Source organism: Arvicola amphibius, chromosome 3 (genome assembly GCF_903992535.2).
Source record: "Arvicola amphibius chromosome 3, mArvAmp1.2, whole genome shotgun sequence".
Classification (NCBI taxonomy): domain Eukaryota; kingdom Metazoa; phylum Chordata; class Mammalia; order Rodentia; family Cricetidae; genus Arvicola; species Arvicola amphibius.
In genome coordinates, this window is record NC_052049.1 from 121,801,527 (window position 1) to 121,815,015 (window position 13,489).

The 13,489-nt window shown below is 42.0% G+C and overlaps 1 protein-coding gene across 1 annotated transcript in view; it reads right to left on the minus strand.

Moving 5' to 3' along the window:
• Acat1 (acetyl-CoA acetyltransferase 1) overlaps nt 1-13,489 on the minus strand; it is a 28,873-nt gene that overhangs the window by 11,982 nt on the left and 3,402 nt on the right. Inside the window, exons 2-7 of the mRNA XM_038321723.2 lie at nt 7,541-7,588; nt 5,937-6,054; nt 5,351-5,446; nt 5,055-5,155; nt 2,051-2,194; nt 1,390-1,540 (exon numbers count right to left, since the gene is read on the minus strand). Of these exons, the coding sequence (XP_038177651.1) occupies nt 1,390-1,540; nt 2,051-2,194; nt 5,055-5,155; nt 5,351-5,446; nt 5,937-6,054; nt 7,541-7,588 (658 nt within the window). The remainder of the gene's footprint in view (nt 1-1,389; nt 1,541-2,050; nt 2,195-5,054; nt 5,156-5,350; nt 5,447-5,936; nt 6,055-7,540; nt 7,589-13,489) is intronic.

A 13,489-nucleotide genomic window follows, 5' to 3' on the forward strand; every position in this document is an offset into this window, starting at 1 on the left:
TATTGCTCCAGAGGACTCAAGTTTGATTCTCAGCACCCACATCAGGCAACTCACAACCTCCTGTATCTCCAGCTTGAGGGACATCTTCAGGATCCTGTACTTATGTGCATATAAACCACATACAATATAGTAAGAATAAAATCTTTTTAAGAATAAACGTAAGGCCAGGCAGTGGGGGCACACTCCTTTAATCCCAGCACTTGGGAGGAAGAGACAGGCGGATCTCTTTGAGTTCAAGGCCAGCCTGGTCTACAGAGGGAGTTCCAGGACAGGCTCCAGAAACAGGTTTCTCTGTGTCAAGAAACCGAAAGAAAAGAAAAAAGGAGAATAGATTTAAAATGTATCTGCTATATGTCACTTACATGAGAAAGAATTCTCTTTTTGTTGTTGTTGTTGTTGTTGTTATTTTGTTTGTTTGTTTTTTTCGAGACAGAGTTTCTCCGTGCAGCTTCTGGAGCCTGTCCTGGACCTAGCACTTATAGACCAGGCTGGCCTCGAACTCACAGAGATCTGCCAGCCTCTGCCTCCCGAGTGCTGGAATTAAAGGCGTGCGCCACCACCACCCGGCTAAGAAAGAATTCTAATAAATACATTTTCTCAAAAACAGTAAGTACGCCAGCTTTCTACTAATCCTGATGCCCTGCCCTGAATCCCTGGAACATACATGGGGAAAAGAGAACCAACTCCTGCAGCTATGCCACAGCACGCACATGCCACAGCACACACACACCACAGCACGCACATGCCACAGCACGTACACGTAACATAAGTACAAGACCAAAAAATAAATTTAAAAAATACTTTATAAAATAGTAAGCTTAGTGCACTGTATACTTGGATGACCTGTAACCTTCCCCTATCTTAACTTAAGCATAACTTTATCTTAACTGTTAATATGTTTAGTTCAAATGAACAAAGATAACACTCACTTAAAATGGAAACATCAGGCCGGGCAGCGGTGGCGCACGCCTTTAATCCCAGCACTCGGGAGGCAGAGGCAGGCGGATCTCTGTGAGTTCGAGACCAGCCTGGTCTACAAGAGCTAGTTCCAGGACAGGCTCCAAAGCTACAGAGAAACCCTGTCTCGAAAAACCAAAAAAAAAAAAAAAAAAAAAAAAAAATGGAAACATCAGTTCTACAACACGGAAAATCTATTAAAAGTAAAATCTAGCTGGATAGTGGTGGCTCATGCCTTTTATCCCAGCACTGGGAAGGCCGAGGCAGGTGGCTCTATGTGAGTTCCAGGACAGTCAGGACTACACAGAGAAACCCTATCTTGAAAAACAAAACAAATAAACAAATAAAAACCCAAACAAAAAAAGTAAAATGTAACAAAGAACAGACAAATATCTATAAACTTGAAATTTACTTTGGAAATGCCTCCTCTACCTTTTACTGAGACCGTGACAGGAGTGATTTCATTTCCAAACTTCCCTGCATCCCAGGCTTCCTTACTCCTGGTGTAAGAGCTGATGGCGTATGCATCCTGTTCGCCTCGTGCAATGTTCAGCTTCTTTGCAGTATTCTCAGCACAGTTACCCTGGGAAAGGTGGAAAATTTACCTCTGCACAACTCAGTGGTTAAGGTTTCAATTCCATTTCTCTAATTCCCTTCCTCTATTCTAGGTGATGTTCCCTCATGTCTTGTCTTCTAATAGTTGCAGGAAAGAAACAATTGCCATTTTAGGATGAAATACCTCGCTCAAGTATGGGGCAGCTTTTCAATAGGTGATCCACACTAAAGAAATGGACATAGTAAAATACTTTTATAAAGTGAATGACTAAAACATTTATAGAACCCACCATAAAAGTATTAAAAATATATGTGTTATGAAAAGTCAAGGATTATGTATTAAATGGAACTCCCTATTAAAACAGCATTTGGGGGCTGGAAAGACCTCAGCAACTGAGAGCACAGACTTCTTACAGAGAACTCCAGTTAGATTCTCTCATCAGATGCCTCAAACCCATCGATTCCAGCTGCCCGGGATTGACACTGTTTGGCTTCCATGAGTACCAACACATGCACATTTCTTAAAAGTAGCACTTACCATATGAATTTTATTGTAGACATCAGTTAGCCCATCTTTCACAATCAGGTCTTCCAGTTTTACTCCGCCATACGGTGTTGCTCCTCTGCTCATCACATATGGGACATTTGACATACTCTCCATCCCACCTGCCACCATCACATCCTGCTCAGAGCACAGTGAAGCCTAGGTTGGTTCAGAGCTGCAGGCTGCTGCACTCTGCACACACAGCTGTCAGCAGTATGGCTTCACTAACCACGGTTACATGGTGAATGCCCTCTTCACCACTTGCCCCCATTAGAAAATAATGGTTTAAAATATTCCCTGGCAATCACACTAAAGCCAAACGCCGGGTGTGGTGCACACATCTACAGTGTGGTGCACACATCTACAGTGTGGTGCACACATCTACAGGCCCAGCACTTGGGAGGCTTGGGCAGGGCAGCAGGAGTCCAAGTTCATCTTCGGGTACACGGTGAGGCTGAGGCCGGCCTGGGCTGAGTGAGACACTCTCAGAAAACACAGTCACACAAAGAGAAAGATACGAACCAAACAAGGATTTGACTAACTTAACTTTTGGAAGATGGACCTGGTAGGTTTTGAAAAGCATTTTGCAACTTCCAAAAATTTAAATCCTCTCACTCAGTAATTCTTTAGGATTTGTTTTTAATATTTTTAAGATTTATTTGTTTATTATATATACAGTGTTCTGACTACATGTGTCCTTGCTTCGAGGGCATCAGATCTCATTATAAATGTTTGTGAGCAACCATACAGGCGCTGAGAATTGAATTTAGGACCCCTGGAACAACAGCCAGTGCTCTTAACCTCTGACCCATCTCTCCAGCCCTATTTTCAGTATTTTTCAAAGTTGCCTTGTTCACTGTTCTATTCTTATAAATCCTAAGTACTCAATAGAAAATAGTCAGATTTAGTAACAAGTCTTCCACATATCTACCTGCCCAAAGTTTCTCCACTTTTAAGTAGCAGAGTATCCAAACTGGCAGGACTGGATGGGGGCAGGGTGCGGGGCTGTGAGGAAAAAACCCTCCTTTTATGCCTTCTCTAGCTGTGAAGTTTCTAGGTGTACACATGCTGTTTGTGTGATACGGTCCCTGTCACAGCACCTCAGACCTCAGTGCACCCTCTTCTTCTTTGAAAGGGAGCACAGAGGTATGGTTTGGTTTGTCGTTTCCATTATCTGTATGTTATGTGTATGAGTGTTGTGGTTAAGATGTGTTACATTTGTTTATGCTGTGGAATATTTGTTTAATGATGCTAAGATGTGTTATATTCTTTTATGTTACATTTGTTTAACTCCATAAAGCTGTGTTACTTTGCCTACCTAAAACACCTGATTGATCTAATAAAGAGCTGAATGGCCAGTAGCTAGGCAGGAGAGAGAGATAGGCAGGGCTGCCGAGCAGAGAGAATAAATAGGAGAAGGAAGAAGAGGGAGGAACAAGAAAAAAGGAGGAGAGGAGGATGCCAGGGGCCAGCCACACAGCCAGCCACAGAGTAAGAAGGGAAGACAAAGAATATAGAAAGGTAAAAAGCCCAAAAGCAAAACATAGTTAAAAAGAAATGGGAAAATTTAAGTTAGGAAAGCTGGCAAGAAACAAGACAAGCTAAGGTTGGGCATTGCTATGTAAGAATAAGTCTCCATGTATTCATTTGGGAGCTGGGTAGAATAATAAAAAAAAAAGCCCAATTACATATGAGTGTTTTGCCTGCATGTGTGTCTGTGCATCATGCAAATGCCTGATACCCTAGAACTGGAGTAGAAATGACTGAGCCACTGCCTGGGTGCTGGCAACTGAAGACAGGTCCTCTGGAGGAGCAGCCGGGTCCTCACCATTGAGCCATTTCTCCAGCCCATCAGTATATTTTTTTCATATGTGAGAAATACAAAAACACGTCATGCTGACTTTAACCTGGTTGTGACATTCAATGGCAAGCGAGAATGTCTAGAGATAAATTCTAATAACGATGTGTGTCCCCTGTGACTCTGTGACTTCAGTGTCCATCACCCGAGGACTGATAAAGCGTTAGCTCCTAAGCCCAGACACAGCCTCTGGATGCCATGGCACGCACTGAGCAGCCTCTCTTCCTCAGTCTTAGACAAAGACAAGATTTCAAGCAACAGGCCTCAAACTTAAATCCTCCTGCTTCTGCCTCACAAATGCTAGAACAGGGCATGTGTTTAATAGAAGAGAATTTCAGGGCTGGAGTTCAGTTTCTAGCACTCACATCAGGCAACTTACACCCACCTCTAACTCCAGGGGATCCAGCATTGTATTCAGGCCCCCACAGGTGCCTGTCCATGTGGCATTCACTCACACAAACACACACACATTAAGTGAAAAATAAATCTTTTAAAAACAAAGGGGGCTGGAGAGATGGCCAATGGTTAGAAGCACTTACTGGTCTTCCAAAGCCCCAGGTTCAGTTGCCAGCAGCCACATAGTAGTTCAGAACCATTCAACAGGATATCCAATACTCTCTTCTGAACTCCATGGGCCCCAGACATGTATGGGGCACACAAACATACATGCAGGCAGAACACTAACACACATAAAAGAAATAAATCTTTTAAAAGGGAGTGGAAGGGAGGCTAGAAATGTGGCCCAGCAGTAAAAAGTGTGTGTTGTTCTCCACAGCACCTGAGTTTTATACTCTATACCCATACTGGCTCATAACTGTCTCTAACTCCCGTTCCAGGGGTCCAGTGCCCTCTTCTGGCCTCTGAACACTAGGCACACATGTGGTTCACAGACATGCAGGTAAAACACTCATATGCATACAGTAAAAATAATGAATCTCAACGACACAGCATAAATGTGCGTAGACATCTCGTGTTTTCTAGGATTTGAAATTATTTTTAGTGACAGATAAAATAAGTGCTTCTTTTTAAAAATTTTTTTATTGTTTTTATTGATCTATACATTTCTCCTTGCTCCCCTCCCCTTCTACTCTCTCCCATGACCCCCATGATCCCAATCTATTAAAACAAAATATTTCTTACCTGATGTCCGCACATAAGATTTTGAGAGGCCATCATGATGGCTTTCATTCCTGAAGCGCACACCTTGTTTACCGTGGTGCATGGAGTGGAAATCGGTAAACCTAAAGCCAACATAAATCATACTTTTGAAAAAAAATAAAGTCATTTTTCAAATATAATTGTATAATTAAAATAGAGCATGTGACCATAATCCACAAATGTTCTTTTCTATAAGAATCATGCATTTACTCGTTTAGCTGAAATGACCCTGACATTTTCAAGAATATTAAGTATAACAACAAGCATGTTCATCATACCTGCACCCAATGCCGCTTGCCTTGTGGGGGCCTGCCCTTCGCCCCCTTGGATGACGTTGCCCATGTAGGCTTCCTTCACTTCTTCTTTTGGGATCCCTTTTAAAAACAGCAGAAAGGAATGTCCTGGATTTACTCAATTTCTTTTTTAGGATTTTTCTTACTGTTATTTTATGTATACGGTTGTTTCCCTGTGTGGATGTCTGTGCACTGTGTGCACACAGGACTCAGGGAGGCCAGAAAAGGACACAGGGTCATCCGGATCTGGAGCTGCCGACAGCTGTGAGCTGCCATGTGGGTGCTGGAAACTGAACCCAAGTCCTCAGGAAGAGCAACTAGTGCTCTTAATCACTGAGCCTTCTCTCCTAATATTCAAATTAATAATTAAGATTACCAAGCAAATTATATGACATGGATCAGGAATGATTTCTCTTTCCTGTTAGTTTTGAGTTTCATTCCTATTGAGTACAAGGGAATTTAGATATGCAGGAACTATGTAATTTCTAAGTTATATATACAGTAAATCCAAAACAATTATGTATCCCCCAATCATTTGGCCCCCTCACCTCCAAACAATGCAACCACTGACCTGCCTTTTCAATAGCTCCCTGAATTGCAATAGAACCAAGCTTAGTGGCTGGCTGAGAGGCAAGGCTGCCCAGGAAGGATCCAATAGGAGTTCTTATAGCACTTACTATAACCACTTCCTGGCAAGGCAGAAAAAGGTAAAAATTAGCATAGGCATATTCAAATCCTGTTTCATTTATCAAACATTCACACTCAGACCACTTATGAATAGCTAGAAGGATTAAAATAATATTTGAGCAGCTGGAAAGCACCACGGCATACCACAAAGACAAGACTGGGTATAGCTCAGGGGTAGAGTGCTTGTCTAGCAGACGCAGGGCCCTGGCTCAACCCACAGTGGCTGGGGGGGCAGGCTGCAGGGGGGACACAACGAGAGAATGAGCAACGTGGAGGAAGAAATTAAGGCAAATTCTAAAGCAGACATAAAAATCCCACCCAGTTCTCTCTGGGAGGTTTAAGGCCAGAAGCTTAAGTTCCAGTTTTGCTTGGTCAAAGCTTTAAAACCTGGGGCAATCAGGGTGGCTCAGCAAGTAAAGGACTTTCAATGCTCACCTTATAACCTGAGCTTGATCTCAGGAAAAATGTCTGCAAGGTTGTCCTCTCACTTCCACATGTATATGTACACACGACAGTACATGTGTGCATACATACCAACACACATGTACCATGCATGCATAAACCCCAGATAATAGAGTTTGTTTTGTTTTTGATTTTAATTTCTTTCTTTCTTTGTTTTGTTTCTGTGACACATAACTGGCCAGCATGGAACTTGATATGTAGTGCTGACTAGCTATGAAATCAGAGTTGCCCCCTCTGCCTCCTCACCATACCTAGCAATAGTAGTTTTAAAACTACTAACTTGAACTAAATTCAGATCTTCTAGAAGAGCAGCAAATGCTCTTTTTTATTTTATTTTATTTATTTGTTTACTTATTTATTTATTTATTTCGGTTTTTTGAGACAGGGTTTCTCTGTGTAACAGCCCTGGCTGTCCTGGAACTCACTCTGTAGGCCAGGCTGGCCTCGAACTCACAGAGATCCTCCTGCCTCTGCCTCCCAAGTGCTGCCAGCTACTCCACAGTTTTAGAGGAAACTGTTTTATAGTGGATTATAGAGAATTAGTCATGGACTGAATGAACGTGATATTGCAGGAACTTAGTATGTGCACTGTTAGCTTTCTCTAACCACTGCATAACCTTTTTAATTGTTAAATACATTCAAGACCTCAATATATGTGACTGTGCTTTAGTTGGTTTGCTGGAAATAGGGCCTCTGGCCTCACCTTCCTGAGAGCTCACGCTGCAAACATGCACCACCATGCCTAGCAACATGTGTGTTTCTACTGGCAACATTGCTTTAAATTCTTGAAACTTTATGGTGCTTTTTATTTTTTTTAAATATTTATTTATTATGTATACAATATTCTGTCTGTGTGTATGCCTGAAGGCCAGAAGACGGCGCCAGACCTCTTTACAGATGGTTGTGAGCCACCATGTGGTTACTGGGAATTGAACTTAGGACCTTTGGAAGAGCAGGCAATGCTCTTAACCACTGAGCCATCCATCTCTCCAGCCCCTATATGGTGCTTTTTAAATGTATACTTACATTCAAAGTGGGTTTGGATGCATAACTTCGCTCCAGGCATCTTCCTTCCTGTAAGATAAATATTTATGTTACAATATTTTAAAATTCATCCATTAATTTCATAATTAGCAATAATAGAATTAAGGTGATTTTCTTCATTCTTACACTTTTATTTCCAAGTTTTACACAATCTATATACACTTTTATAAATCATAAAAAAATGGTTACAATAAATATTACTTTTCTGATAAGCTGTTCATTAGAAATATAAATTTTAACTTCTGATGAACTGCCATTTATTTTTTTTAAAAAACTATTAATTATGTATACAGTGTTTTGCCTGCATGTATGCTGCAGGCCAGAAGAGGACACCAGATCCCATCACAGATGGCTGTGAGTCACCTGGCTGCTGGGAATTGAACTCGGGATTTCTGGAAGAGCAGTCAGTGCTCTCAACCTCCGAGCCATCTCTCCAGCCCTGAACTGCCATTTAAAAATTTTATTTTGAATATTATTTATTTTCATGTGTGTGGGTTTTGTCTACATGTATGTCTGTGTGCCACCCTCATGCAGTGCCAGTGAAGGACAGAGGTATCAGACCCCCTGGGACTGGAGAGACAGACAGCTGTGAAGTGCCACAGGGATATTAGGAACTGCACTAAGTTCCTCTGCAAGAACAGCCAGAGCTCTTAACCAGTAGGCTATCTTTCCAGCCCTTAAAACTATTTATGTAAATATAACAACAACAGCAAAGAGTCCTAATTATTAAGTAAATACTACAATTTAACGGCCTTGTTTGGTGGGTTTGTTTTGAGGGTGTTGGTTTTGAGACAAGATTTCATGGGAACTAGGCTGGCTTCAAACTCACTGTACAGTGAGAGATGACTCTGACTTCTGATTCTCCTTCCTCTCTGTTCCCAAATGCTGAGGTAACAGGCTGAGCTACCACACCTGGGCTTCGGGGATGGCATCAGACCTAGGGCTTTATGCGCACCACACTATCATACTCTCTCAGACACCACACTCTAGCAGCTGAACTACATCTCTAATCATGGGCTACATTTTTGGAAAAGCATCTTCCTATATAGCCCAGGCTGACCTCAAATTCCCTGAGACTCAGAGTAGCCTTGAACACACTCCTCCCTCCTCCTGCTTCAGCCTCTTGAGTAAAATATAATTTAAGTTACATCTAAGTTCTCAATTATGTATACTACAGGTCCACAGTTCTCATTGTTTGCATTTTTAGGAGGCAGGAGATTCAGTTCAGAGGATACTCTTTCAGAGGACCCAGGCTGGGTTCTAGCATGCACACTGGGTGGTTCAGAACTACCTGACTCCAGTTCCAACATTCTCTTAGGACTTCCATGGGCACCAGCACATACTCACTGCACACATAGACACATAATAATAATAATAATAATAATAATAATAATTTTAAAAAACGACTACTGTATGAAAAATTCATTTTTTAAAAAAATTAAGTAAAACCTATTACTCCCCAAGACCTTCCAGCAAGTGTCTCTTGACTTACATAAGGCAAGCAAATGTCATATAATATAGCCTATATTGCCAGATAATTCTTAAGAAGTAAAAGAGGGGGCTAGGGTAGGGGTCAACGGCAGAGCGAATGCCTGGCATTGTGAGGTTCTGGTTGGTCCTCAGCAGCACTCAAAGGAACAGAAAGAAAAACAGACATATAAATTCTTTCCACGCTATTTGTAGAAACAACTGTCAACAAAGGAATTTCTGAAAATGTAGGGCAGAGTTCAAAGCCCTAACTGATCTGAAGCTGGACATGAAGTCAACAAGCCTAATATTCAAAAGCAGCAGCATATATTCACACATCAACTGACAGTTACAGTTACAGCTCATGGAAAGAGCACTAAATAGCCCACAAAAGTCTAGACTTACAGGGGATCCAAGAATTTAGCCTTTCACAGATTAAACAAACACTCTGTCCTAACTGAACACAGATAACTAAAACTTTAGACTGAAAACTTAGAATAAATAAAACTTAAGTTTGACAATGGAGTTATAAACAAGAACAGCCATGGTATCTAAACTGGTTTTCACGGTGTTTGAATGACAGAAGTATGTACAAAGGCAGCCTGACACGGGCATACTTTTTAGGACAGAAGTGGCTCCACAGCAATGGTTTTCTCAATGAAAGCGTGAGAGAATATGATGGGGAAATGTCTCACAATCAACTCTGCTATACAAACAACTTAGTCTAGATCTGATTTTAAAATGTTAACGTCACAAAATTTCAATGTGTCTTCTGCTTTGAAGAGGTTTTCACAGTCTTTGTGTCGTGGGGAGATGACCAACACGCACAAGACGATTGGATCCTTCCTTGTCAACAAAGCACTTGAGCTCATTCCCCTGAAGAAGGCATTATAAAGACTGAGTGCAGTCGCCATGGACCTCCAGCCGCAAGGCAAGCTTGTAAAGAAGAAGTGCTGAAATTGCCTGGACATATTCCTTAGAGTTGGGTAAGGACTACGAGAACAGTACCATAAGCAAGCTACCCTGGGGTTCAAAGGAGAAGGACTCCTTGGTTTGAGCAATGGTCTTCAAACCCCAGGGCTCCAATGAAAAGCATGTTTCTTCCTACTGTTTAAATCTGATAGTAACACAATACATAGTACTAGTTGCTATCAAATTAACCTGTGGTTATTCCAACTCTGAAATAAAACAGCTACTATATCTATCCTTTTTTTAAAAAAAAATTGTTTTAGATAAGGTCTTACTATCTATATAGCTCAGGTAAGAACTAAAATTAAGATCCCCCTACTTCAGACCCTCAAGTTCTAGGATCACAGGTGTGATACCAAACCTGGCCGTTTATCTGTACTTCTTAAAGACTGTCATTACGTTAGGAAATGTTTTACTCTCCTGAGCTTTACACGACCCTTAAGTGACAGTGCACTCAGCCATGACCAATAAACAAATCTGTGCTCAAGTAGGCAAGGCCCAAGTGCATCTGCTTATTGGCTGTCCTCCACAAACACACCCTCTACATATGTAAATCAGGCTGTCATTTCTATGTAATCATACTGTCTGCAATACAACTCTGAATGAAAATTCTGGTATGGTAAGGATGCTAGTCATTGCTACCAGCCACACTCTTCCTCTCTAAGGGGCAACCTTAAGTCCCTCCAAGACAACTCCATCCCCAGCTCTGAGCAGAGCTGATGGCACCAAGAATGGACCAGACTTACCTGGCTGGCACCCTGAGAGCCTGGCCAGCTGGCAAAAGGTATTATTAACCTGAATCATTGAGGGGCTGAAGGCAGTCAGACCTCAGCCAGCCAACACCACATAAAAGAAGAGGCTGGATCCCAGAGAGAAAAGCCACAGGAAGTAGAGAGAAAGGAAGAGCACAAGCATACTCAAGAAATGGGGGTGCAGCGCTCTGCAAGAGGCAGGGGATTCCATGGTCAGCGAGTGTCTACTTAGGGTCTAACAAGGCCAGCTGCACCCGTTTCCTGTCCTTCACTGTCCAAGAATTTGTGTATTCTATCTCTTCAAACAGTTCCAACGTACTTAATGGCAAAGTGTATGCTTGGTATATGGAAGCCCTAGTTCTAATCCCAGTACCACCCCCTTAGCTGCTGTAAAGTGGGGTTGCGTCCATTTTACTCGGTCTTTTCTTGCAAGTGTTTAGTCCATTTTCACCAATGGTCCCTGTGTGTCCACTGTGGCTCTTGTGCCACATGCATGCTTTCCTATTGTGCATCCTTTCTTCCTCTTCGTTCTGGATCATTGCATACGCATGTAATTACACTCTTGTCTGACTCCTTTAGCCTAAAAATTTAAATAAACATATCCCTAGCCCACATTACAGTGAACTCTGACATTACCCATACTGCCTGCAATGTCTCCTTACCCTTGGCTCCTGTTATCTTTGCCAGTTTACCACTGTTGGCTCTGAGCAAGGTCAACATTGTCTGTGGAGCAAAATCAAATAACACTTCAGAGACTTTGCACAGTAGCCTTGTGAGACCCAGACACAGCTAGCTATAGCTATCAATCCTGATATGGCTCTACATGACAGGTGTCCTGTTTAGTAAGTGGCTGTCCATATGCACACGCAAAGTTGTTTGATGAAACACTTGCATACAGCAATAAGTGTGAACATTTATCCATGTTTATGTATGTGGCTCCAGTCACCATTCTTGGTATGTAGCAGAAGACAGTGGTATACCTTATACACTTGTATACACTATCACTATCTATATTTTTATCTATACTAAATAGATAATTCTATCTATTTAGAAAAAATAAATGTTTAGCTACAATCTTTTCAACCTCAGCAACACAGGACTCTCCTTCCTTCTTTGGGAAATACTAGCCTGTTTTTATTGAGTACTTCACAGTAAATCATGTGGGCTAACTTTATTTGGGGTTTTTCTTTTGTTTGTGGCAAGGTCTCACTTTGTAGCCTTGGCTGGATTGAAACTCACTACTTGGCCCAGCTTGAATTCAAACTTAAAGTGACTCTGCCTCCTGAATGTTGGGATTAAAGGTATATGTCACCATGTGCCGCTTCTTTTTTTAAGTTAGACGTGTGTGCGTGTGTGTGTGTGTGTGCGTGTGTGTGTGTGTGTGTGTGTGTGTGTGTGCGTATACGCAGTTATCATGGCACACATGTGAAAGTCATCGGGAGTTACCTGACTGAGGTAGGGTCTCTGGTTTCTGCCGCTGTGGCTGGCCCAAGAACTGGCGATTCTCCTCTCTGCATCTCCCATCTCACTGAGGGAGGGCTGGGATTACAGATGTGCACCACCACATCCAGCATTTGAGTCCAGGGATCTGAACTAAGGTTGCCACTTTTACCCACTGAGCCATCTCTCTGGCCCAGCTGGTTCATTTTTATTCTTCATATCTAAGCACAAATGACAAACCCTACATGATCTTCTTTAATTACTTTTTTAAGTTGGGCCACCAAGGATAATAGCACACATGTAATTCCAGCACTAGGAAAGTAGAGGTGGGAGGATCCTGAGTCCAAAGCTAGCTGGGCTTTATAGTAAGTTCTAGCATAGCTTAAGTTACAGTCCGAACCTGTGTCTAGATAATTGATATAACAAAGTTGACCTCTATTTATTAACTCTCTTATGTTGACATTATCATGTATTGAACATTGTTATCATCCCTTGGTCCTCCCCCTAACAAAATGCAATCACCCTGAGACCAGGACTGTGGCTCTTCTTCACCAATACATCCCAGCATCAAAATTCGAAAGAATGAATGACAGAATTCAGTGTGCTGGAACATGCCTGAGATCCCAGGACTTGGGAAGCAGGGGCGGAGAAAGTACAAGACGAAGGTCAGCGTGGGCTACATAGTGAGACTGTCTCAAAATTAATTACACTTGAAGAAGCAACATTGAACACTACGTAATAAATATGTACTAAATTAATAAAAACCAGTTCAGGCAAGCACAGCTCAGCCTCACAGCCAACCCAGGAACCCTACTCAACCAGACCCCACAGAGGAGAGACTTCCATCTTGCTTCCACAGTAACCTACATACATTCTTCTTCTCTTTGTGTGGTGTATATGGGTGGGTGGCTGTGCATGTGTGTGCATGTGTTTTGACTGTGTTTTATGCGCACAGCATGCATGCCTGGTGCCCAGGAAATCAGAAGGTGTCAGATACCCTGGAACAGAAGTTACAGATGGTTGTTAGCTACCATATAGGTGCTGGAAACCAAACCCTGATCCTCCACAAAAGCTGTCATTGCTCTTAACCACTGAGCCATCTCTCTAGACCCTTTAAAATCTTTTTTAGATTTATTTTATTTGATCTGTGCACATTCTTATTGCTCCTCCATGATACAACTTGAACTTGAGATGGCCTTACTGTCTTCTCACTATATGGTGAGTTACAAGACATGATTTTGTTTACTTCTTATCTCCGTGAGGGCTGCAGGTGCTAAACAAAACCACAACAAAGATTGACGTT